This window comes from Pocillopora damicornis, chromosome 7 (genome assembly GCF_964200805.1).
Source record: "Pocillopora damicornis chromosome 7, jaPocDami1.2, whole genome shotgun sequence".
NCBI lineage: Eukaryota > Metazoa > Cnidaria > Anthozoa > Scleractinia > Pocilloporidae > Pocillopora > Pocillopora damicornis.
This window is the reverse complement of record NC_142676.1, coordinates 12,643,992-12,669,631: the sequence shown is the minus strand read 5'-3', so window position 1 is coordinate 12,669,631 and position 25,640 is coordinate 12,643,992. Positions and strand designations below refer to the sequence as shown.

Genomic DNA, 25,640 nt, shown 5'->3' with positions numbered 1-25,640 from the left:
ATGATTAACGTAAATGCCAAGAACGAATTTCACGTGAAAATGTCATTGTGCCGTAAGGGGTTACACGCACTGTTTTAAATGCTAATCTGCAGAAGAAACCGTTATGTTGAAATTAGTTTGTCGAAGAGAGCAGAAGGGCAAGTTTATCCTCGAATTTTACGCAAGGAAACAGACGTAAGTTATAATTTTTTCGTATTAATGGTTTTTTTTTGTCATTTACGATACTTTGATCTGCTAATTGTTTTTTTTCTGTAAGTTTTGAAAGCATAATTTTGTACCTTGTAAGTGGCAAACCACATCAACCGTAAACCGTCTCATCGTTACGAGTCTACTGAAGTCTGTTCAAAACCAAGCTTAAGTAAATAAAAGTTTACGATGTTTTATCGCACCTACATCTGAAGTATCTATGTCAATTTGGCTCCATCATTTAAAAATCTCTTTAACAATTTACTGCGTACTGCGTTTTGAAATTCCAAAGAGTAACCTTACTGAGCAAAACTTGTATTCAAATTTGCTAAATAATTCGACTACAGACGCGACCATTTAATTTTAAAAAAAAGACTTCAACCTTTTTAAAACTTATTGGCTTACAGTCAATAAATGTCTGTTAACAGGTGTATAAGTGAAGTAAGACCTCACAAACCGTGTCGGTTACCAGTAAAGTTCACATTCCAGAGTTAGTTCGGAAGGTGAGGATAGCTTGTTCGACACACTTCGAATTTTTTTTCCTATTAAAATGCTGTAGGGTAAAAGGCTCTTATGTTTCTCAAATCGCGTCAGATAGCGAACGCACAATTCAGGGAAAATCGAATAGATTTGTCAGACAGTCACAGAACTTGATGAAGGAAACGTTGATTTTTATAGACTATTTTAGAAAGATGTATGTCTAATTAAGGAGCAACTTGTTAGGATTTTGTCTAATATCGATTTCGTAGAAAATTTCACCATTTCAACAATAACATGGACAATGAAACTCGGTTTACTTTCCATAACCAGTAAGGTCATTCCTCTCCGGAGAAAAATCCACATCGAAAACGACTTCTTCGTTTTCCATTAGAGAGAAATGCACTCTGTAACGAATGAATACCAAAACTATCTCAAACACTTTGACATGCGTTTCAAGTGCTAGATCGATAAAACTGGCAGACCTTTTTGCTTACCTATTTTTACACTATATTGTACATTTTATAACTTTTTATGCGTAATTTGACGTTGTTTCACTCGGGTCTTTTCATTCTAGCTCAGTAATAAGAGCTGTTAATGAGCTGCGATCATGTATCACCAACATCGAGTGCTAAAAGGCGATCTATGTAGACTTTCTTCTAAGAACCAACGAGAAAGGGAGAGGACCCTGGGAACAAGGTTGGCTTCGGCGTGGCTGGAAAAAAGGCCTGGTTACAATTTCCAAAAGCGCCGTGGTGAACATTGGGTAGAGAGCTACAAGGAAAGTAGCGAAAAATTTATTTGTTAAGGCTATAGAAGACGCGGAATTAACGTTTCTTCCCATCAATATGGATCCAGGAGCTTTAGAGGTACCAGTATGGAGTAACTTTCAATGGTTTCCATCAGATTTCCATCAGGTTTCCATCAGTTTCAACTTGTGGTGCAACAGAATTGTCAACCCAGGTGGCTCTTGACACGGCTCCGGCTGTTATGGCTTCTCCACTGGCTATGAGAGCTGGAATAAGAGCAGCTAATGGTATAAGAACCCCTCTTAATCTTTGGGTTAGCTTTGTTACATCAATGGGTTAGTTTTCTCCTTATGTTTGATCTTGATGTGCACAAGAGAATGAATTTGGCTACAGTGATTACCTCTTTAGTTTTTTCTCTTTTATGGTTGTCATGATTTCACTCCACGCAGCACCTGTCATGATGGCTTTACTTCTAGCAATCAAGAGTGGAATATACCCTGTTTAGGGGAATAGACCCCATTTTTGTCTTTTGGTTTTGTGTCTGTGATATCTGTCAATAGTGCATAAGGGAATGTTAAATTTAAATGGGTTCTCACACCCATCTTTTCATATAGATTAGTCAGTCATATTTCAACTACAACAACAAAAAGTTATTTTACCAAAAAAATCCTTGTTACAAGTTGGAGGTCTACTCTCCCTAGTGGAAAGTTCCCATGATGATGTTGTTTTCACATTGAAGGAGGTGTTGTTTCCTCTGGTTCAAAAGTATATCTTTGATGAATTCTAAGGATCTCTCAATCTACAATAATACAACATGATCCCACATCTCCAGACAAAAGATTCTAAGTCATATGAATTTTACGCACATACATAGAATTTAAAATGCTTTGATAGGTTGCAAAATATATGTCACTGGCAAAAATGGTCATTCTAAAGTGATTTTCTTTGTATCATTATGATATTACCTTGGAATGATTAAAGTACCTTGTGACTTCTACTCAGATGGTTCACATGGCAGCATGCTATCTATGAATCATGAAATCTTGCTTACCTCTTTAAGTACTGAAAATAGCATCATGAACTCCAATCCATTCAATGACTGTTATCTGAATTTTTTTTTCTTTTTAGGAAATGAATAACTAAAACCAGAGTAATCTTTTCCTTCATACTCCTAACTTTGAACTTGGAAAAAGAATAAGTATAAGAGTATAAGATAAATATGAAATTTGAAATGAATGTCCTCTTCTGCCTGGTAGAATACAGGGTCTGAATCTTTCAGAATGTTGCCAAAAATATCGGTAATAAATCCTCAAAGAAAAGCCATACTTGTGATAATTTCCCTATTTCAATGGGTATTGTTTGATGTGAATGGTGGTAATTTTTTTGTTGGAACCTTGTGGCCTTTGTTGCTTAGCATGTAAACTTTTGTGTCATTCTTAATTAACTTTTGTACATAAATGTGAGACTCTGCATTAGTGTATGATCAAAAAATAACCACATAAATTGATATTTTTTCTTGTGTCCATGTAAACCTCTTGGACAAATTACTTTAGTTGCGGAATTGGTTATTGTCGTAACAAGTTAATCAAAGTTTATAATTGTTGTTTGTTTTGAGACGCGAATTACTTTTCAATTAATACAAGGCGGCCAGAGACCTTACATATAAATAAATGTGTACAGGATGTTTTTATTTGAGTTGGTGTAAGCAATATATGTTTTCAAGGAACAGGTATGAATGAGCCTTAATGAGCTTGTGCTCTTTTGCAAATAATTAAATACTTACTGTCTAATTTCTGTTGAAGGTTATAATCTTTTGATATTGCTTCAAAAACTTTTGCCCGACAGATAATCCATGGGATGATAACAGAACAGAGCCAGGATACAAATATGGAGCCAATAGCTACTCAGCTAGAGGAAAATCAGGCTGCATGGGCAGACGAAGAGCTGCAGGAAAGCATTAGGATGCAGGCTGCTGAGTTGGCTCAGTTGCATGTGGATGGGGCACAGGCATAGAAGTTGATGCAGGTGTCTGAGACAGCTCAGGGAGAAGAGGTGATGCAGGTGGTTGAGGGGGTTCAGGCAGAAAAGGTGATGCAGGTGGCTGAGGTGGTTCTGGCAGAGGTAATGGAAGTTGCAGATGAGGGGGTGCTGGTAGAGGAAGTGACCTTATGGGTGGGGATGTGTAGAGGGGAAAAATGACACAGCAGGCACAGGATCTAGAGTTGCCTGAATTAGGTACATCTAAACTAATACTTTCCATTTTTAGACAACTGAAAAAAACAAAAACTACTTCATGTGAGCTTGCAAGGTCATGAGAAAAGAACTAAAAGCCAAGGTGACCAGGCTGAAGAACAAACTTGCCACCAACTAAGAGCAGTTGGCTCAAACCTTAAAGGAAATTCAAGAGCAAAATTGCCTCCCTATGGTTAACACGGGTAAGACTGCCATTTTGGCACACAACACCTGTTCTGTTAAAGGTGTGAAAATGATATAGGGTATGTGACTTAAATCTACTAAGAACCTGTTTCTTGCACACTATACTAATGGTGTAACGATTCATATTCCTTGCAATTTGATTGGATTTTGATTATTAACTTTTGATTTCAACTATTTCAATCTGTTTAGGCAAAATATTAATGTTTTTGTTAATTCTTATGGCATGATACACAATGTAAACAACATGTAACCCTAAACCCTCAATTTGAGAAGAAAAGTAAAAGACAGACCAGCATTGACTACCCACATGGCTTTTGTGGTTGCATTGCATTATTGCTTTGAAATTATATTTTTGCTCTCACAAGCATGTCTTTAAGGGATTTTCCCTTTTGGTAAGAGATGGGAGTATGGTAAAAATTGTTTTCAACAAGGGCTGATTGTCTAACTATTATGTAGCCTTCTGTTGATAAAGATATCCATCCATCAGTTGTTAAACCAGGAACTCTGCATTTTTAGGGTCTCCTTTGCGTTCTGCTTTAACTTCTTAAAGTTTAGGTATCACCTTCTCAGAGAAATGCACTCTGCTGGGTAAGTCATATCTAGGCTCTATCACATTGATCATGTGTTTAAACCCTTCATTTTCCACATTTCCCGCAGGCACCTCCTCATTCAATTTATTGTGGCATTCTTGCAAAAATGCCAGAAAAATTGTTGGATAAATTAGAAGACCAGAAGTGGTGCTGGCTGGTGATGGTCGCATAGCATGGGCCACTCTGCCAAGTATGGAAGGTTCCCAATTTTTTGTTCTACCATTGGTTCAATTGTCCACATTGTCCTTGTACAGGTATGGCACTCTGAATTCTATGCAGAAGTAAATAATATTAGATTTGACACATAATGAAATATGATAAATTTTTGTTCAAAGCAAACAATGCCCATATTTTTTTTCTTCTTAATTTAACTACAGTGGTATTTCCCTTCAACTCTTTCAGGCTAATGAGGCAGGTAGCAGTTCCAGCATGGAATTCCTCACATTTCAGAAGGCCTTTACTTTCCTGCTAGGCACCAGTATGATAATGAAGTCATTATTTGTGACTGCCATACTTCCATCCCAAAGTGGATGAGGGAAGACTGTGCAAGACAATACAGAAACTTATGAAAACCTGCTGTCCAACACTTCTTTGACAATTGGCATATTGGAAGAGGTAAGCTTTATTTTCACTGGCAATTTCATCTTTGGTTAATAAGGTCAGAGTAGTCCAAAACGGTTCTCCATAATTTTACATCAGTTTTAAAGGTTTGGTGCTTATTTTTATGCATGAAAACAACATCCTTATTTTAGTCTCATGCCTGGAAAAAAAGGAAAAACAACAAAATAAAACAGCATGTGGATTATTAATTCATGTCAAATCATTCCTAGAAATCCAGAAAGTACTCATAAAGCAAAGAGAAAACATGAGAGATCATTGGCAAGTGGAGAAAAGCCTGAGTAAGACACTTATTGGCCCATCACATCATCGAAAGAACACCTAGAGGAGGTGAAATCAGTCACATTTCATGCCTTCCTCTCCCATGTGCTCAACAAGCACAAAGATCTACCAAACAGATTATTCAATGCCTGTGCACATGGAAACATCACAACTCCACGTGTATGGATAACCAAAGGTATGACAGATACATTGTTCTTGTAGGTTATGGTGTTTAAGATTATCACAGTAATACAGGGTTTTCAAAATGAAAAAAAGTATCAGGAGGAAATTTTAAAATAGCCGGAGCACCACTGCGCCGCGACAGTGGCGCCGGGCGGCAAAGCCGCCCGTGGGGAGGGTGCGGGAGGGGGTTTCCCCCTCCTGCAGGGGGGGTATGGGGGGCCTCCCCCAGAAAATTTTGAAAATCTGCATGCTCTGAGGTGCATTCTGGTGCATTTTCAGGACCAAAAAGTTATTTTTTAGGTCGTTGTACACTTTATTATAACCTAGAGTTTTTCTTAAATCTGACTCATTATCAAGAGTTTCTTGAAAATTATGTTTACTCATACATATTACAATGCTTTCCTTCCAGTCCCATGTTACATATTACAATTTACATCTAAATAAAAATTGACCTCTTTCCCTTGTCAGTACTTCATTGACCTGTTATAGCATGAATCAACTTTTGAAATAATTATTTTTGCAGTCAGAGTTTTCCTACAGATTGAAAATACAGATGAACAGTTTCGTTATGGCATCCAAGCACTCAGGCTCGATTCTTTTTAGTTAAAAGTCACTGTCACTGAAATCACTTTCTCCCATTGCACTGTCCCTGTCACTGTCGTCACAACTTGGATCATCTTGAAAATTTGCTAAGCCAAGTTTAATGAGGGCCTGCTCTTCCTCTTGCAACGCTTGTTGTTCTTCTTGACTCTGACGATCTTCAACTTGTGGGTCCGTCTGTGTTGATACACTTGTTAATTCTGGTGGTGCAGGTTCTTTGCCCTTGCTTTCTCTTGAGGCTGACTTCCCTTTGGCCAAATTGTAGCGTTTTCCAGAGAGCCATTTCTCAGTGGTCTTCTTCACCAGGGTGTCACATTCTGAAGAATTTGCCTCTGGACCATTCATAGAGATATTAACAAGGGCCTCCAGCATCTCATTGGTCAGCCTGCTCCTGAGCCTTGACTTTATAAGCTTAACTCGACTGACTCCCCTTTCAGGCCATGCGTTGCTTATGGGCATCGTGAGAGCTATTTCTACAATGTGCATGAGGAGAGGGAGAAGAGAAAGGAAAGAAGATCTTTGTTTCATTAGCTGGGACATGCACCACTCTGCTGGCATGGTAGTCTTGCCTTCTTTTACATCAGCTGGAATGGCCATCTCCTTCATGTGGTACTTTAATATATTCCACTCTGCCAAAAGTCGGTCTTGTTGGTCGGGGAAGTAGTGCTTGGCAAGAACTTGGATAGAATCTACTCCGTAAGAGGGAAGTTCTGAAGAGCTTGCAGGAATAAGAGTTGGATCAAAGATGGAGAGCGCTCCCAGAAGAGGGAGGGTGTTCTGAAACCTCAGGTCGATGTTTTCCTTCAAAGCAGAGACATACTTGAGCAACAAATTTCGCATGGATGCAAGCTGATGCTCAGAAGGGGAAAACTGCAGCAGCACCATCTTTCCTTCCTTGATATCTTGGCAAAATTGCTTGATGGGGACTTCTTTGGTTGCCACTTCATCCAGCGCTACCTTAGCACGAACAATTTCTGGTTTAAGGTGACTGAAATTGACAGTAGAATGCTGAAACGATTTTGACAGGTTGTCAAGAACAGGAAGCACATGCTTTAAAACATACAAGCAAGCCAGGAAGCGGACGTTGTTCATTTGAACTAACAGGCCCTGGCATGTGGGGTCCTCATCTTTCATCCTGATAAGGAACTGGATGATGGCAGAGAAGCTCTCCCAAGCGGATTGAACGGCAGCGTTAAATGACAGCCATCGTGTCTGACAGGCCTTCTTCAGCTTCTTAGCTATCTTCTTCTGCGAATTCTTGTTTGAGAGAGTTATTTCACTCACCTCAAGTTGAACTTTCAGGAAAATGGCTGTCTTCTTGTTCGAGTTGTCAAGGAGTTGCCAAAGGGTGTTTAGTGTGTTCTGCATCTTCTTTATTGTGGCAAGATCGTTTAAAGTGTCGGTACACGCCAGCGCTAGTTTGTGACAAACACAGTGGACAGATATTAACGACTGGATTCTTTCATCTGCTTTCAGCCTGGTAGCTACACCTGACCTTTCTCCCACCATGACACTTGCTCCATCTGACACAAAGCTTTTAAACCAGTCAAAATTGAGACTGTGTTTCTCAATGACTTCCAGAAGGATGCTCGTGATGGTTAAAGAATCTGCTGCGTCAGAGCTGGCGAGAACATTTTCCAAACACAAAAATTTCACCTCAACCTTTTCGCTACCCCTGTTATAATACTGGATGAAACCAATCATTTGCTCCAAATTTGCAATGTCAGTCATGTCATCAACCATCACCCCAAATGGCCCAGTTACAGCAGAAATGACTTCATTTTGAATCATTTCACCAAGAAGAAGCAACATGTTGCGAAAGGAACCTACTGATGTGTGATTAAAGCCACTCATATCACACCCCAGCTTCGCAACCAACTTTAACAGACTCTTAACCTTGACATTTGCTATATCCTCCTTTGCCAACCAGTAAAGGCAATAGAAAACTCTTTCATACACATCAACCTGAACTTCAGCATTATGATCGAGCTCTTTCTGGAAAACTGAGAACCTGTTCATAAGAATGGCAGTGATTGCATCTTTGTGTCTCTTTGTTGCAATGTGCTCCTCGAGGCAATCTTTCTTTAACCTTGTGCTTGGTTCTGCAGAAAAAAATTCCTTTTTGTTTTGGGGATTCTTGGAATCAAACTTCTTGCAGATCAGACAGTATTGACCTTCTCCTTCGATGTAAACGAGCCACCACATCTGTACTTTAGGGCTATAGGCCAAATCCTTATTAAAGATAAGGCTGTGATTAAACATCTGCTTCTTTTTGGTTGTTTTGATGCGTGCTCTTTCTTCTTGAGACACACCCAAGCAGTCACGCTTTTTGCAGAGAATGTAGTGATGAATTTTCTTCGTCTGCTGTTCTTCAGTGAAACTGTTCGTGATATCACTCTCTGACTGTATACACACAGTATCTGTGGGAGGAAAATACATGTAAGATTCTTTACCTTTTTTCTTCAGTGTGTGATGCAAACCACCAACTAGAGAAGGCTACTCTCAAAAAAAGAAAGAAATATCACGAATTGTAATAAAAAGTTCGTTTACCTTCAGCGTGGTTGGTAGGGGCTGCGGTCACAGAGATTTCTTGGCAGTCGCGTAACACATTGACGGGCAAACTTTCGGCATCTTCGAAGTTTAAGGACGTACTAGGCGTTGCAGAAGACCCTTCCGTGTCTGGTGCATCTAACGAAAGCAGTGAGAATATGTATCGATGTTGACAATGTGTACCATTTATCCCCCATGACCAACGCGTTAAATAAACCAAGCATAGTTATTTCGCGCTCACGTATATGACCTCACGTATACAAAATTTGAGTTAAAGGCGGAGATTTAATTTTATTTTTTAGCGCGACATACAAGCTCCATAAATAATGCATTGTTAGCCAAAATTTCAATCGATTAGATAAATCAATTTTATTCCGCGGGCACAACTGTTTTAACTGTTTTTTTTAGTTATCAGAAGAACAATGCTTTGCTAAACAATCAATTTCAGTAAAACTCATATATGTTAAGCGAGCCGTAACATGTGGCGCGACTTATGTCGCGACTAGTCTGGCTGTGTCGGCTTCGTATAAAATTAATTTTCCATAAAGAACTGTAAAACATTCAGTTTCACCCGCTTTACTGATTATGAAGACTTGAAATGAAACTTTAAGTCTCACAAAAATCTTAAAAATGCCTGGCTTATATAAAAAGTTAAATGTGACCAAATTTGTGTCGGCATAAAATTTATTTAATCGCCAGAGTCTGCCAGTTCATTCTCGAAACGGCGCCTCACGAAACCAAGCGTTGAATAAATAAAAGCATCCCTTATAAATCGCCTTGTTGACAATAAATAATTCAACCTAAGCGATACAATATTGTTTTCAAGCAACGTTTCATTCATAACATGCACCAATACTTATTTTCTGATGGACTGGGGGATTGTAAACAGGAACCCGGCGAACATTTGCATTTTAAAAAGTGTTTCATACCTGCAATCTCCTTTCTTTGCTGTTTGAACCCAAACTGGGTTAAAAGCGGCTGTGATTTCTGCCTTTTCATCCGGTGACTGGGACCGTTTTCTTAAAGAAAGCGCCAAGTACAAAGCTCTCACGAATTCACAAACAGATTCAAACACGCGATGTGGAGAAGAAGACGATTTCATAATTCGCTTACGCAAGAAAAAACTAGTCACGAAATAGCAGGATCAAATGTCGGTCTTTCGTGGGAAAACGCAAATGGTTTCCAGTCCAAGTTGAATGCTGTTGAATAAAAGAGTTACGATTTCTGATGCTGGAACGCGATCAGTGGGCAAGAACAAAATATGTTATCCTTAACTTTAACCCATAGGAATCGGAACTTTATGTTTTTTTAATTTTTTTTTTTAATTTTGACTTCCAAAAGTACCCGGCGCTAACGCTCGAAGTAGCCGGTGACTTGCGTCGGGCGCCGGTTACTTTTGAAAACACTGGTAATAAATCCTTAAGTTTCCCTCACCAGATATGCCATTACATTAAAAGCCTGCCTGCTTACATAGAGTTGAACTTACTCTACTTCTGTTCTTTATCCTTGGATAAATGTTACTCTGTAAGACTTCCCAGATTTTGTCTCAGTCCTTAATGCAGCAACTTCCAAGACTTGCAAAAGGCAAATATCTTAAAAGTTGTAAAAAGTGTAATGCATTTCTTTTGTTTGCCATGCTCCATAACCTCCCCACCATGGTTGATTTCCTGGCAGCATTGGCATTTTTCTGCTTTAATTTAATTGTGAACTTGGTCAAACAGTTGGAGCAGATGCACCTAAAATAAAAAGGAAAAAATGAGTTAAGCTGAATATTAGAAAAAGTAAAGGGAGACAATAAAGACAATTTTGATCAAAAGAACAAAATTCTTACACAGAAACCAAACATCTTCTTGTTAGAGTTTGACAACAGTTGTAAACAAAAGAGGAGATCAGCCCAAAGCATGCAAGCCAGTTTCTTTTAAGGCCTGCATTAGGCTGAACAAGCATTCTGATTAGAAAAATAAATCTGTGTAGTCTTGATACTATTTGTCTCAATTTCGATACAAGGAATTATTGTGCTTCTATTTGTTAAAAAAGATTGTGATCCTTTGAAAAAAAATTTAAAGAAGTACAAAACCTGTTTGATTGAAAAATTTCCTTGCAAATGGTCCTTGTCTACTGGTGAATCTCAGTGATACTTATTCTGTAATTGTAATTAGCTAGTGTTGCTGGTAAAATACACATATCGTTTAAATGAGATTCTAGATAAATACAAAAATCGTGATATAAATCAGGTGAAACTAATCCTATTCGCTATTCAAAATTCCTTCTTCGTGGTCTTTCTAGCACTGTCACCTAGAGTAACAAAATGATTCTTTGCATAATACTTCTTCCTACTTGTCAAATGGTTTCTGGAAATGGAGATCAAGGAGTTATAATAGCCCGAATAGGTAGTCTCCTCCTTTCTGTGATTTCAAATCCTAGATCCGTTTGAAGTTGAAAATGATTTGATGATCTATAGGGTACAAATGTGTAAAATAGGCTAAAAATTCAAATTCAAAGATGTTTTCAATTCAAATTCAAATTTGCTCTTACTTGATGTAAAATAGATCTTCAAATAAGAAATGTTCACAATACAATTTTAAAGTTTGTGGTCATAAACATGGACAGATACTAATATTCTTACATTAACCATCATGCATTACCACTTTTTAATTTCCAGTGAATGTTGCTTTTTTTTTTTTAATAAAAAATTATTCACTAAGTATAACTTATTTTGGACAAGATTTAGTTTGTAATAACCCGTTTGGGGTTGGACAAATTCCAATTTATCTCTGGAGCAATTCAAGCAATTAGGTGGAAATTTTTGTTATAATTATGAATTATATCTCATGGGAATTGTTCAGCACTTTTTTTGGGCTAGAAGGATGTTCTATGTTCTCATATCTAAATATGTTTTGCTGAAACAGTAGAACTGCAGTACATTACTGAAGATGCATGAGAGGTGCTATTATGCATGGTGGTCACATCTGTTTGTGCTCTGTCCTCTTTACCTTATTCTGGACTCATGTTTTATCTGGGAGCACAATAAGTTAGTTTTTCCAACAGCACATTGCAGAGTTGCAGGTTGGAATGCATTCCCATTAAAAAAGATCTGGGCATTTTGATCAACCATGATTTGAGCTGGAATCACCATAATGGTATTATCTTTTCCAAAGCCTAAATGATGCTTAATTTGCTCTATAGGACATGTGAGGATATTACTGACATTAGAACTTGGATGGGGTCACATTTAGAATATGCTAGTGTAGTATGGTCACCCTACACCAAAAGAAACATTACCAACTTAGAACAAATTCAATCCAGGGCCACAAGATTCATTCTCGGCAAGTGGTATACAGAATGAGAGTGTGTTAGTCAATGAAATCTATTACCTTTACAATATTGTAGGTTAATTAATGATTTAGTGTTTTTTTTAAGTGTGTTAAGAATATACAAGACTTAGATATTCCTGACTATGTACCATTTTGCTCCTGTAACAAGCCTTTGAGAAATATTGATTATTTAACACTTGATGTCCCTTTTGGTCGTACAGAAACTTTTAAGGGTTCTTTTTTTACTTGGGTTTATCATGCATGGAATAATAAGTTCATTGCCAATTTTTCTCTTAATTATCTTATTTCTGTTATAGTTGAGGGTATTTTTAGCTCTTATTTTTAACTAAGTAAATAATCAAGACAGCTTATTTTAAAGAATCTTGTATTCTGTTATAACCTGTCCTCAAATTGATTGAATTGACTTGTTCAATGTGATTGATTTAGAATTTTATTAAAATTTAAATTAAATGAGATTAAATGGCTTAAATATCTTTGTTTCTGTGCACTGTGAAGTTTTATTGCTGTAGTTTTTCGTTTATAAGGCACCCTGTGTTCTCTGAGAAAGTCATGTTTTCTGTTCAAAATTACTGCCAAAGTTCGAGTGTGTCTTATAGCTGAATATTTTCAGGGAACAAAGTTTTCTGATTGCATTTGTTATTTCTATTTTAAGGTAATATGAAGGGCATGCAATGTTGGTCTTTGACTTTTGTAGATAGTGTGGTTCTGAAAAAAACCTTTGGCATTTTAATGACTGCTGCCTACTCATCTTCACTTTTGCTATGGGTGTCAAATTCATTCTCTAATTCGTCATCTGCATCCTCACTTTCTCCACCTTCAGTCTTTTCTTCGTAAACAGCATCATTCTCAGTGCCATCAAGTGCATTTGAAATACTGCAGGACAAGAATGATTTGATGACCAGCTCTGCAGGATTCTCTGCCACAGTTTGTTTACCCACTTCAACACAAGTTCTTTCCTTGGTGCCCACTTCTTTCCTGATGGCAGATACATGAAGGGTCCATTCCCCATCCAGTCCTGATACTGTGCTGGATCTCTGGTCTTGAAGGGCATGTTTAAGTATTTGTTGGGTGCCTGGAGAGCCGGAGTAAGGCTGCTGGGGTTAAAAGCGAGGTAAAAATTTTTTGGTGTCAGGAGCCTTTCCCCGCTGTCGGTTAGATGAAAGGAATTGCAAACAAGCAAAGCTCTCTGCTCTGGAGCAAATTGTAGGTTTTTATGAACCCATTCATTAGTTCCTATAAAAAAGAGATAAAGAGTAAAGAATTACCATATTATCACTTATTTTGCGGGATTTAATTTTCACGATTTTCGCGATATAAAAAAATTCATGAAACTAAAGTCCTGTGAAAAAAGGTGCCATGAAAATTAAATATGCGAAATTTAGAGACCTTTGTAAAATCCTTTATTTAAGCTCTCTGTCTTCGAGGAGTTTACATACGAGTAGGACAGCTCAAATTTCAGTTCAAGGCATGCCCTTATTCCACTTCATCTGACTCATCTTGCTGAATTAGTTCCTGTAACACTTTCACAGATGCTGACAACACCTCCCTTCAAGAGAAAAAAGTGAATTATTATAGAAATCTCCCTTGGCAAATGACCAATGGTAATGTTGGCAAGCTGTCCAGGGAGTGGCTTCATCGCAGCTATAGCATAGGGATCAAAAGGAATTTTTCTTTCATGGCAGCACCTCAAAACCTCACTAAGATTGGGGCTCCACACTTCTTCATAGATGTGAAAACCATGGAGACCACACTGAAAAGAATACTTTATGGATTCTCTTGCACTCATTTCTTCAGCTCTGAATGAGATATATTATTAAACTGTATGTAGTCCAGCGGGTGTGTTTCGCTGTATTAAAACAGTGGGTATCAATTTTGGGCAATACATACTGTTTGATGTTACTATCTATGCATGTAAGAGAACATTCCAGTTATGTTCATAAGAATCTATTTTTAGCCGATTGATTGAAACAGAAGAGAGTTCGCGTCGGGAGTTTAGATTTGTGCTATTTTTGGTGTTTGTTTGTAGAATCAAGTCTGACCTGTTGTGTTTTGAAATCCCTGAGTTTTTTTACCCTAGCAACAAAACTACTGATCCTCTTTAATTGAACTCGTAACAGCATTGTGCAACTTGGGCGTCAAATGTTACATTTATAAAACAGGTGAACACATTTTCTAAAACTTTTGACCAATTAGTGTGTGGCATTTTGAAGGGTGAGATTAAAGTTGTCTCATTGATCCCCTATCACGTGCGCTGTAAAGATCTTAAAGAGGTCTATTGTAATTTTTTCACCATGCTGTTCAGGCATGATGTCCTTGTTTCACTGTAGTGTTAAAACAATTCAAACACCAATAGTTTGCCTGATGCCGAATTCTCAGAAGTTGCTACATGTTTACCAAACCAAGAAAACACTTCCCAGGGCTCTGTTGAGTTTAAAGCTGTGGTGTTGGCTATAGAAGATAAAATAAACCCTGACACAGAAAATTATTCCAGAGCAAAGAAGGGAGGAAATTACAACCACTACTTGCCAGAAATTTGTGCCAAAATTAGCAAGTTTGCAAGTGAAAATGGCAATTCCAAGGCAATCAAACAGAAATCCCCAATTTGAAAGAGAGCACAGTCTGGACCTTCAAGCAGGCCTACCAGAAGAATCTAAAAGAGGAAAAAAAGAGAGGAAATGAAGCAGCCAGAGTTCTCTCCATACCACATAACACACATGGCTGGCCATCAGCACTTCGTGAACTGGATGACAAATTAATTTCCCTCCTTCAAAGTATAAGAAGCCAAGCTGGTGTAGTTAATTTCTGTTTTGTAAAAGCTACTGCTTTGGCACTGGTTAATAGTAATCCATCTGCAAATTTGTCAGAATTTGAGGTTACAGCACCTTGGGCTAGATCTATTTATAGGCAGTGCAATTTCCCATGCTGAACAGGAACCACTACCCGCCCGCCAGTACCACATGGGATTTTTGAAGAATGCAAGCTTACTTATCTCATAGATATCAAAAGAGCCATCACATAACATAACATTCCTCCTGAACTGGTAATTAACGCTGATCAAACCCCTTGCTCCTATGTTTCAGTTGGAAGAATGACAATGGCCATGCGCAATTCTTCTGCAGTGCCAATAAAAGGCCTAACCGACAAGAGAAATGTTACTTTAACTTTTGTTATTTTGTTGTCTGGCTCTTTTTTTGGCAATGCAGATCATTTACCAGGGGAAAACCGATGCCGGCCTGCCAGGGCGGTTTAAACTCCCAAATGCATTTGCAATTTTGCAGAATCTAAAGCATTATTTGGACTAGCAGCAAATGCTTTCCCTGATAGTAGGCTCTTACTGATAGTGCTTGTAAAAAAAAGCATTAAATGCTTAAAGCAGTGCTTGTGTTTTGCCAAAAAAGTGCTAAAATAGTGCTAGTTTTTTTGAAAAGTGCTCGTGGTTTACATAAAAATGCTCACTTTTTTCCGATTTTCTTAAACATAGAATATTACATTTTTCAGATTTTCAGTTACATTTTTCAACAACAAAATGTCATGATCAATGTTTTTTTCCATTAGTCCAACACAACGTTTGAGGTTTTCTGATACTAGAAGTTAATCATTGCTTGTTATTGGGTCATCATTACCCATAGTAGAAGTTAATCATTGCTTGTTGTATTGGGTCATCAGATAGTCAACTAAGGTGTGCTCTTGTTGATCGTTGAATGAGGAATTGAGAATAGAGAATACCCTCTCTGCTGCAGCCAAGGATGGCTGTACCAGCAGCACTTTCTTCACTGCAGATGCAGAAAATATTGCTTGAAGTTGAGGGAGTAACTGAGGACCGACATTGGTGACTTCTGCTTCTATCAAGAATCGCTCAATATCTGCAAACTGCATTAATATTTGTTGATAAACTTCCCACTTTGACCACCATCTCATATCACTGTATGATGTTGGTCTTTTGCCAGTCAGATCCTTCCACAACAGCTTTGCCTTGTAGCTATGGTGGAACTGGTGAATCCATATGCTACCAAACTCTAGAAGAGTTGGAATGACAAGATGATTCCCAACATTGTCAAGGACATGTGAGAAACACACAACATTGAGCATTTTAGGAAATATAAATACAATCCTATCCAACGCTGCCTGGTTCACACTTGCACCATCTCTCATGGCCATGAGCAACGAATTGGCCTTGACTCCATAATCAACTGATAGGCACTGATTAAGCACTTGTGCAAGATCATCGGCATTTACTGATTTGGAACATATATCAATTCTGAAGAGACATTGAATAGTCACCAGTTATTGTCAAGGAAACGTACGATCACAGCAATTGCTTCTCCTTGTCATATACTTCCGTCAAAAATGGAGGTTGGTTATAACAAGGTTTTGTCCCATACATTTAATGGTAACTTTGGCCATGCTGAAGTTTATTGTATGTTGTACCGCAGACTTTGTTCTGTAGTGGTTCCTTAAATCAAGTTTCTGCTGTAAAAGTAAATGTATCTGAAATCATGACTACAGACTAAGTGAGATAGAATAGTGAGTTGAAGCAATGGGATCTGCTCTGAAAGTTTCATCAGAGCTTACCAGTATCTCCTGCTACAAAAGGCTGTAGATACTGATAAATTAGGAAAATATTTCAAATTTATTATGATGGAATAACCAGTAACTGAAACGCTAAACATACATAGTTTACATAGTGCACAGGTCAGCCAAAACTGGGCAATTTGTGGAAAATAATATATTTCCCTTATTAGTATAAAAAGGTTGGCCACAACTGTCTCTCTGATATAAGGTATACAATAATACAATACAGTAACTTTATTGATTTTCCCAAGTGGGGTTTTCAATATCAATTTACAAGGTAAAATGTATGATCTATATTTACAATTTAAAAATATTATTAAAAAATCTAATTCAGAAGTTTAAAGGTCAAACTATTAAATAATCTACTTTTATATATCGATAATTTCGTGCGTTCAAGGGTGTTAAAATTTATTGTCTAGCTGGCTCCATTTAGTTCACATTTCGCCTTTTGTTTAAATTGTGCCAGTGATTTTTAGTTCTTTGTTTCAATCTTTAGGGTATTCCATGTCTTGATAGCGCTATTAAAAAAATGCGTGCTAAGTGGTAGCTATCCTACTCTTCAGCACTTTAGGTGGTCTTTCCACCTAGTTTGGTGCATATGAATGTGCAAGTTTTTTACTAGCTGGGGTTAGCCCATTACAACATTTATATACCACTGTGACATCCTGTAGGTTTAGCAACTTTTCAACAGTGAGCCTTCCAAGTTCTTTAAGGACTGGCAATATGTGGTCAAACTTTCTAGTGTTTGTCAAAATGCATTCTGCAGAGTTTTGCTTTAACTGCAGCTTGTGAAGATTGATCTTTGATGTTCCCAAAACAGTAAAACAGTTTGCTGAATACGAATGAGTTCAAAATTGTGTGTATTACCTCTCTAGAGTATAATGCTTAAGTCCTTTACATGTGGTACAGAGGTCAGTTCTCTACCAAGAAAGGGTACCATAACCTCTGGTAGCTGAGTCAGAAGTTGTTGAACTCTGAACAGGATCAACTTGGTCTTGTCACGATTAACTAACAACTGATAGGCATAACCCCACACAGCAACATGTCCCACTCTTGGGGCTTTTCAGGGAAATACTTTGCCACTTCCTTTGCAAGGGCTAGCTTGTGCTTCATTTCTAGCCACCGGAATGGAGCCATGATACCCTGGAATTATAAAATTTTAAGCTTTCTCAGATGCCATCTACTGCTGCTTGAATAATAAACCTTAAATGTGAGAAAACCCTTATTTATGAGCTCACAGAAGGCCACTAGCGACCAAAAACTTTGAAAAAAACATGAAATTAAAGAGGCTGTTATATTGAAAGTCCAGACAACAGTGTTTGATTTTCAAATGACAACAAGAAGTCCTATTTTCACTTATTCGCTAAAAAATATATCTAAACTTGTTCTAAAAAGACTGGTTTACATAACTTTCTGATTTGTACGTACAGGGCTTGATCACGTGACCTCCACTGGTTTGCCGTTCGAGGTTTCTGCTGAAAACCCGGGTGCTAAATGTCACTTCTATGTTAGAACTTGCCTTGATTTTCCCCAAAAGATCAGCAAGTTATAAGCTCTCTTTGAGTCCAAGAATTGGTCATACCAGAGACAGTATACCCATGCAGATTGATTGCAAAATTCTAAGTGGCTCTCCTGGAGGTAGACATGAGGAGGATAGGTTCTCCAATACATCCAGAGATGTCAAATATCACCTCGAGTTGTTGACACTCTGGCATGGTGTTGTATGCATCTTTGAATACATTTTAAAGCACAGGAAGTGTTGAGGCATAAGTAAGTAGCAACTTTATTTAGAGAGAGTAACACATGACAGTACGACTGATAAACTAGTGGCCCTCTGTATTAAACATCTAGCAAGTCATAAAATTAGTAAGAATAGTACAAATTATGAATATCTCTTGCAAAACATTTTTCATCATTGGTATAAAATGAAAGCAAAAATTAATTCCAAACTCTAAGATATCACCATAAAATAACTAAGAATAGTACATAGAATAAATGTCAATGGCAAATCATTTATCATCCACCATTTGAAATATAAACAAAATCTTATTCAAAACACAAAGATATCTCTATTCACAACACTATGCTGAGAACTCTTTTTTGTGCCCAACCATAAGGAAAGGAATGTAGATCTGTTTAAAGCATTTTCTTTATGAGATACTCTAAGTCTCCTCAGAGATACTTGTAAAATGTGGAATGGTTGTCTTTTCTTAGTCCCTTCCATTAACTCTCAGTGAGAAGTACTTCTTCAGCTTCTTTTCTGATTTTACCCTGTTTTGATAATACTGTCTCTGTAAGCACTGGAATAGATAAAAATAGGCAGTCTGAGACTGCATGTGGCTACTGTTACTAAAATCATGGGAAATACCTTGTAAAAGCTGAAGAACTGTTTAACACCATCAGTGATCTTTGAGGAGTGGTCCATTTTGTGTCGTGTGCCCTCAAAGGCACAGCTTATATAGCCACTTGTTTAATATTTATCCTTTATGCATTCAGGATGCTAATTTTTAGATACTCATGCATTCCTTGGATACTGATAAAAATACGTTTGTTTGAGCTTTGAAGTCAGGCAAGCTAGCTGGAGGTGTTTAGAAGGAAACATTGACTTTTTTTTACTTTATGGTTCTCTCAGCCAACCTCTCCCAGTCTTTAACAATGTATTAGAATGGGGTATGTCTTGTGTTGAAAAATGAAATGTTTTGGGAAAATTTAAAGACATCCAATATTTTCTTCTCTCGTATAATCTTGCCAAAAAGGTTGCACAATTGATTTGGGTTTGTAGCAGGGGCTAAGGAAGAGTCAACAGCTGATTGTATCTGGCAACCTCCTGGTTTTGTGCTTAGAGAGACTTAACCAACTTTCAAATTTGGGCTCAAGTCAATGAATTTTTCTTGGGTATGTCTTGATTTGCCGTTGCAAATTTTCCCTAGAATATCAACTTTTAGGTCTTGGTAAATCAAGAAAGTAGGGATACACTTGAAATCAAAGACAGTTTGGTAGCTGTCTTTCAGTTTACACAATTGTCACAAATTTTAAATGATAGTGATTTTCTAAACATGTCAACAACAGTTGTAAGTAAACTGAATTTTGTTCAATGAATACTACAAATACTACTGCATAAGTATTGTAAGTCGTGAAAAATAAATTTATCCTTCAAAGATGCCACATTAACATGTATTTATCATTAATCACTATGATCACTGTGAACAATTTAATTTTAAATAGGAATGAAGTTTGGTGAACTTTCCTCCAATGCAGGATTTTTTTTTTGTATCTTTTTTTTTTGTCCTGAACTTGTTGCTAGCTCAACTTAAATTCCATTTCTAAAGACAGACTGGATTAAAACCAGGATTATTAGTGATACCTTTGAGCCCAATAGCATCAGGTATATTGTAGGACACAATGTCATTGTACATTGACTTCTGGCATCCCTCTAGCTTGCTGCAGCAGTGGCATTCACTTATATTTTAAAGCAGTTTGGATTTCCAGTTACCACACAAACACCTGCAAGAAAGAAGAGTTGAGGATGTTTTCTTCCTTTAAGTTCAGACTTGCTAATGGTAATGTAAACAAACAGCTAAATAATGAAATATTCAAGATTATAAGCAGCAACTTACCAAGAATCCACAACTTTAGTGCCATTCAATCTTCTTTCCAGCATTCTCTGAAGCTCTTCTTCTTTTACTTCCTTTTCATTCTTCAGCCACTCTTGATCTGCCAAAGGTTTGTTGGTGTATGCCAATTTGTTGAGGGTTTTGCTTTCAGGAAGCTAAAGAATTAAATGAAAACATGAATTTCTTCATGAAAATAAACTGATTCTCCCTCAAGTTTTAAAAAATTATTTTTACATAAATGTCCTCCACTTTTCTTTTGCTCCCTCAGAGGCTAGATACATGATAAGTGAATACTGTCTAAAAGCATGAAAATTTGTGGTTTTAAATTATGGATACGGCCTGATAATACTGATTATTGATGTTATATCCAGAAAAATAACATCACAATTGTCATTTTTGGCTATTTACTTGCAACTTGTTGAAGTATTTTAGATAGCCTATCCTTTTTTCATAATTGCATAGAACAGGTGAAGGTTTGGTTGTGTAGTAAGTCAGAGGCTAACCTGTTTGATGGTCGCTGCAAAAGTCTAATTCCCAATGATATGGTGAGATTGATTCAGTGTAGGATCTAGGCTCCTGCTTGTTGTCTGATTCAGTAACTGACCCAGGATCTTGCTCTTCTTCAGGTCCACCCTTATCACACCATCTCTGTTATTCCTCTTTCTCTGTTTGTGATACAAATTTTTGTTTGAGGCAAGCATTCCCAAACTTTAATCAGTCCTTCAAGAAACCCTTGATGACATTTATCTACAAAAAGCCAAGGTTAAGGGGTATCCATAAGTTTCTTGTTTGCAGGAAATGAACCAGGAGATACCATATAGCTCACATATAAAGTACTGTCTGCTGGTCTAATGTTTATGTATCAACTAACAGACTAGTTTAGAAAAAATGTATGTGCCATTGTTATTCATAGTTAAACCTTTGCTTTGTGTGCCATTGTGTTCCACAAAAAAAGAGTTGTTAATGTAAAAGCTTTGGTCCACAAGTATGATATTCGGAAAAAAAATTATGAAAACGCCAGAAGAAATGTAGTACATGCAAATTGTTGAACCGAAGAGCGGGTTAATTTGGTACCTGTCAAACTTTCCTTTGAAGTTAAGAAAGAAATTGGGCCTGAATGGAGACAGGATAGACAACTAGAGTGTTGAGATGTTCCAATGATTGTTTTGTTTCTCTGAAATGTTTTCCATATATTATAGTATAAGCTATGAATTTGATATGCTCTTAAGAGAGCATGTGGAACATTGTGTTTGATGCGGGAAAGGGCTTTGGCCAGTCACATAAATCTGACATTCACTAAAGGTATCAATGAAGTTTTAGTAGATGATTGTAGTGGAGATGATGCTTAGTTTTTTTAAAAATTTTTTTTCAACGGCAACAAGAAGAAGCTTTATTACCAAAATGAGAAGTTAAACTTAATTTACACACTTAATATATTGATACAAAAAAGGTAACATTTATTCAGAATAACTGAAAATCTAATCCAGCTGAGTAAAAGTAAATAATGTTTAAATATAGGACGTAGGTTGGCACTAAAGCTTGAGCAAAGCAAGTTATTGGTAAAAAAAAGAGGACAAAAAAAAAAAAGAAAAATAAGATAAAGAAAAAAGAAAAAGAAGAAGAGACCAGTTGAAAACTCATGAAAAGTAAGACTGTAAGATGTTTAGTTTGACTTTGTTTTTAAATTTTTTAAGGGGGAGGTGTTTAATGCTTTTGTCAAGGTGATTCCAAACTTTTACAGCTGCAAAGTGAATGTTGAATTTACCACGGTTTTTTTTTTTTATGGTATTAATGTAGTAGGTTGATTTAGAAGCAAGCCTGGTATGGTAAGAGTGCATGGATGCTACTGTTTGAAAAACATTTGCAAAGGAAGATGGAAGAAGATTATCGTAATAGTGATACATAGAAAAGTGCATTGTGAAGGATAACAAGATCAGTTAATTTAAGAATCTCTAATTCCTTAAAGAGAGGCTCAGATTGTTCATCTGGTTTTGAGAAAGTTATGGTACGTATATCTCTCTTTTGAAGAATTATGAAAGGTTTAAGAGTAGAACTACAAGTATTGCCCCAACTTGATAAACCATAGGTGAGGAAGGGGTAAATGTTTGAATAATATAATTGATGTTATATGTTTCTGTTTACATGATATCTAACTTCAGATAGTACTTCAATACCTCTTGAAACCCTCTTGCTCAATTCGTGTATGTATGGTTTCCAGTTCAAATTGGAGTAAAAAATGAGTCCTAAATATTTAACTTGATTATCAGATTTATCAGATGTACTGGAGATACTAAGATTCAACTTATGAGCTATTCTTTGTGGAGAATGGGATGACACAAAGCTGGTTTTTTCAATGTTCAAAGATAATTTGTTAGCATATAGCCACTGGCTTACCTTGTCTAATTCTAAATTTAAGTTGGTTTCTAGATTTAGAATGTTAGGACTATTAACAAATAGGTTTGTATCATCAGCAAAAAGGTGAAATTCTAAGATATTGGAGCATTTTAGGCATATCATTTATGTAAAAAAGAAAAAGAAGTGGGCCAAGCAGTGACCTCTGTGGTACTCCACATGTAACAGTTTGGTAGATCATGGTTAAAGTCAAGTTCCTTAATTTCCTTTGCACATGATGCTATGGCTATGAACTCCACAACTTCTTTGCTGTTGGAGATGAACTTGTGGAATCTGAAACCACTTCTCATGCACAGCTTGATTGCTTCTTGCACTGCGGGGGTTGACTTGGGTCTGTCATCATCCTGTGGCCCCACCAGTGAAAATGGAGGAAGTTGCACTGTTCCTCATTGACGTGGACTTGGTGGAACATGCCCTCTATATCGCAGGAGAATGTCAAAGGTTCTTGTCTGAGGTTACACTGGAGTGTGAAGAGCATCCTTCGCAGAGCAACAGAACCATTAACTGCAGTGCTTTGTCACTTAATTTTTGTGGGACATTTGTTTCCACCTGTTGTTGAGCAGGAAGGTTTGGGTTGGAAATTCTAGACAGGTCTTGTTTTTCTGTTGAGACCATGGTATTTTTTGTTGGTTTTAAGGTGACTGTGTTATTTAATTCTGACTTTTATTTTTTAATTACTTTGGCTGGGGAGAGTTCTCCATGCAATTCCCCTTGTTCATTTATGCACTCCAGCTCCCTGTCTTGGAGCTTTAATTTGTTGCGCAGCCTGTCGATCTCTTGATGTCTTTTTAAAGTATCTCATATGCTTTAATCTTGACAGTTTCAATTGCTGCACATTTCGAGGAGGTTGCAGATAGGGGATTGGATAACACCGATCACAGAGAATGCAATGATCTTTGTGACAGAAGTTTGACTCTTTCTATTTCTTGGTCTTTTATGTGAATGTTTAGGTATGGTAAACATTCTAGTGTGGTTTGATTCAAGTCACAAAATTTTTATCCTGTTCCCTTTGTTCTCAATCATTGCACACTAATCTGACCAGTAGATTGGTCACATTTTCACATGCAGCCTTCAAGTTGTTTAATTCGTCTTCCAAAGTGTCCCTGCAAGTAGGCACTAGGTTTCACCCGATCTGTAGACTCTCATAGAGATTCATAGATTTCATCAATGTGAGATCAGACATCTTTTATTGCTCTTTCCCTTTTCTTTCTACTAACTTCTAGGTGGAATTGTAATCCCTTCTTGGTGTGGTTTTGGATGGAACCTTCCAGTCATTCTTCACATTCTTCAGTGTCCCAGGGGGTGTTTGTGTTAAGAGTTTCATAGCCAGCGTGTGCAATGTTGGATGTACTGACTTCATAAATTTTTGCTCTATCAAAGTCCATAGTTTAAATTCAGTTTGTCCAAGTCGTGCAAAATCTTCTGCGAGTTGTTAAAACCCTCTTTGTTGACTGTAAATGTTTCTTTCAAGCTAGAATTGAAACCTGATTCCTGGGTAAATATACATGCATGCAGTAAACACTGAATCAATATTAATAGGATTCTTTCTTTCTTTATTCCTTGGGACGTTTTTATATCAAAGCAGTCAACTGAAATTAGTATGTGAAGAAATTACCTGAGCATGTGTGATCATAGCTTAAGATTAATCTCAATTTTGAAAACAAACACATACCAATTAATAGGAAAGGTAACATAATCACTAAACAAGTTTTTGCTCACCAATGTTTTTGGGTCTTGATTACTTTCTTGAGGCTTATAGTCTAACTTGTCTTCTTTTCAAAAAATGATCATGATCACATGGGGTCTTATCCTGAACTGAAATGCTTACTATAATTTTCTATCTAAAAAGAGCTAATGATGCAATCTAACCAGAAAATAACTCACAGCTTCTCTTGTAAGCAGTAACATTTAGCTTTAGCCTGAGCAGCTAAAGTGGTCATTACAATTCATTTTGTGAATTGTTCAAATTAGAGGTCCTCATTACATTTTCAGAGAAGTTATTTTCTTACTGTAGAGATTCTTCCAAGAGGACCAAATTATCAAGCCAATGCAAAGGCTGAAGTTTGTATGAGAGCTATCAGTCTTTCTTACAATGATTTAATTAATGTTGTCTACATCTGCATCTCCATTTATTGAGTTGATAGAATCTTGTTAGATATCACATCAGCTATAAATAAAAGGTAAAATAAGATATATATATATATAAAAAAATACATATATATATGTACATATACATAAATTAAATAAAAGTAAAAATGTCCAGATAACAAGATTAATAACATACTTTCCTAAGTTTAGCTTAAAATCAGATAATGACGTGCAATTTACTAAGTCAGTGGCCAGTGAGTTCCACTCTGTTATTGATCTAGGGAAGAAAGAAAACTTAAAGACGTCCTTAGATACTTTTGGCATTCTATACTTAAATCCATGGCTATTGCGTGTTCTTTTTTCTCTCTTTGGTATTAAGTGTTGTTCTGTGTTAATGTCTACTAGGTTATGACTAAGTTTGTACAATAGAGTCAAACTCTTTTTCTTTCTTCTTGTTTCTAATGTCCCATTTAAGATCGAATAACATGTCTGTCACACCTGCTGTTTTGTTGAAGGTTTGAAGACAAAAATGAGCAGCTTTTCTTTGAACCCTCTCCAGGTTTAAATATCTTTTTTGTAGTGTGGGTCCCATGAGGCACTTGCGTACTCCAGTTTGGGTCGGACGATGCTGGTATAGGCCATTTCATGTACTTTCCTGGGGCAGTTCCAGAGATTTGTCTTGATCAACCCCAAGGATCGACTCACCTTGCTTTAGATAGATGAAATGTGTTTGGACCACTTTAATTTACTGTTAACAGTAATCTCTTGGTATGATGCAGAGTCTACTTGTTCAAGGTTGGACCCACAGAAAAAGTATGTCTGTTGAGGAGGACTTTGCTTATTTGAAATGTAGATGATGTTGCACTTTGAGGGATTAAATTGCATCTGGCACTTGTGTTGCCAAATTACTAGTTTGTTGAGGTCGACTTGGAGATTGTCGCAATCTGAGTCTTCAACCACCACTCTGTA

General features: G+C 37.0%; 1 protein-coding gene and 1 long non-coding RNA gene across 18 annotated transcripts in view; one reads left to right on the top strand and one right to left on the bottom strand.

Moving 5' to 3' along the window:
* The first annotated feature begins 1,402 nt into the window (after positions 1-1,402).
* LOC113669330 (uncharacterized) overlaps positions 1,403-25,640 on the top strand; it is a 50,896-nt gene continuing 26,658 nt past the window's right edge. The window contains exons 1-8 of one of the 17 annotated variants that reach the window (XR_016188403.1): positions 1,421-1,747; positions 3,258-3,533; positions 3,679-3,847; positions 4,506-4,692; positions 4,841-5,053; positions 5,269-5,513; positions 12,806-13,188; positions 13,515-14,225. This is a non-coding gene — a long non-coding RNA (uncharacterized LOC113669330). Of the gene's footprint in view, positions 1,748-3,257; positions 3,848-4,505; positions 4,693-4,840; positions 5,054-5,268; positions 5,514-11,836; positions 12,463-12,805; positions 13,189-13,514; positions 14,226-17,987; positions 19,729-21,971; positions 24,704-25,640 lie in introns of those variants that run through there. The other 16 variants (XR_016188407.1, XR_016188400.1, XR_016188410.1 and 13 more) reach the window with 16 other exon arrangements.
* Positions 5,860-10,052, bottom strand: LOC149042629 (zinc finger protein 862-like). The gene is made up of 3 exons (XM_089212143.1): positions 9,580-10,052; positions 8,651-8,788; positions 5,860-8,520 (listed from the first exon to the last, which is right to left on the bottom strand). The coding sequence occupies exons 1-3, from the start codon at positions 9,647-9,649 to the stop codon at positions 6,104-6,106; spliced, it is 2,625 nt and encodes an 874-aa protein (XP_089068269.1). The 5' UTR covers positions 9,650-10,052; the 3' UTR covers positions 5,860-6,103.

Coding starts and splice junctions, on each gene's coding strand:
- LOC149042629 (XM_089212143.1), bottom strand. CDS start 9,649: ATGAAAAGGCAGAAATCACAGCCGCTTTTAACCCAGTTTGGGTTCAAA. Junction 8,789..9,579: donor GCAAAGAAAGGAGATTGCAG/GTATGAAACACT, acceptor TGCTTTCGTTAG/ATGCACCAGACACGGAAGGG. Junction 8,521..8,650: donor CCCTACCAACCACGCTGAAG/GTAAACGAACTT, acceptor TTCCTCCCACAG/ATACTGTGTGTATACAGTCA.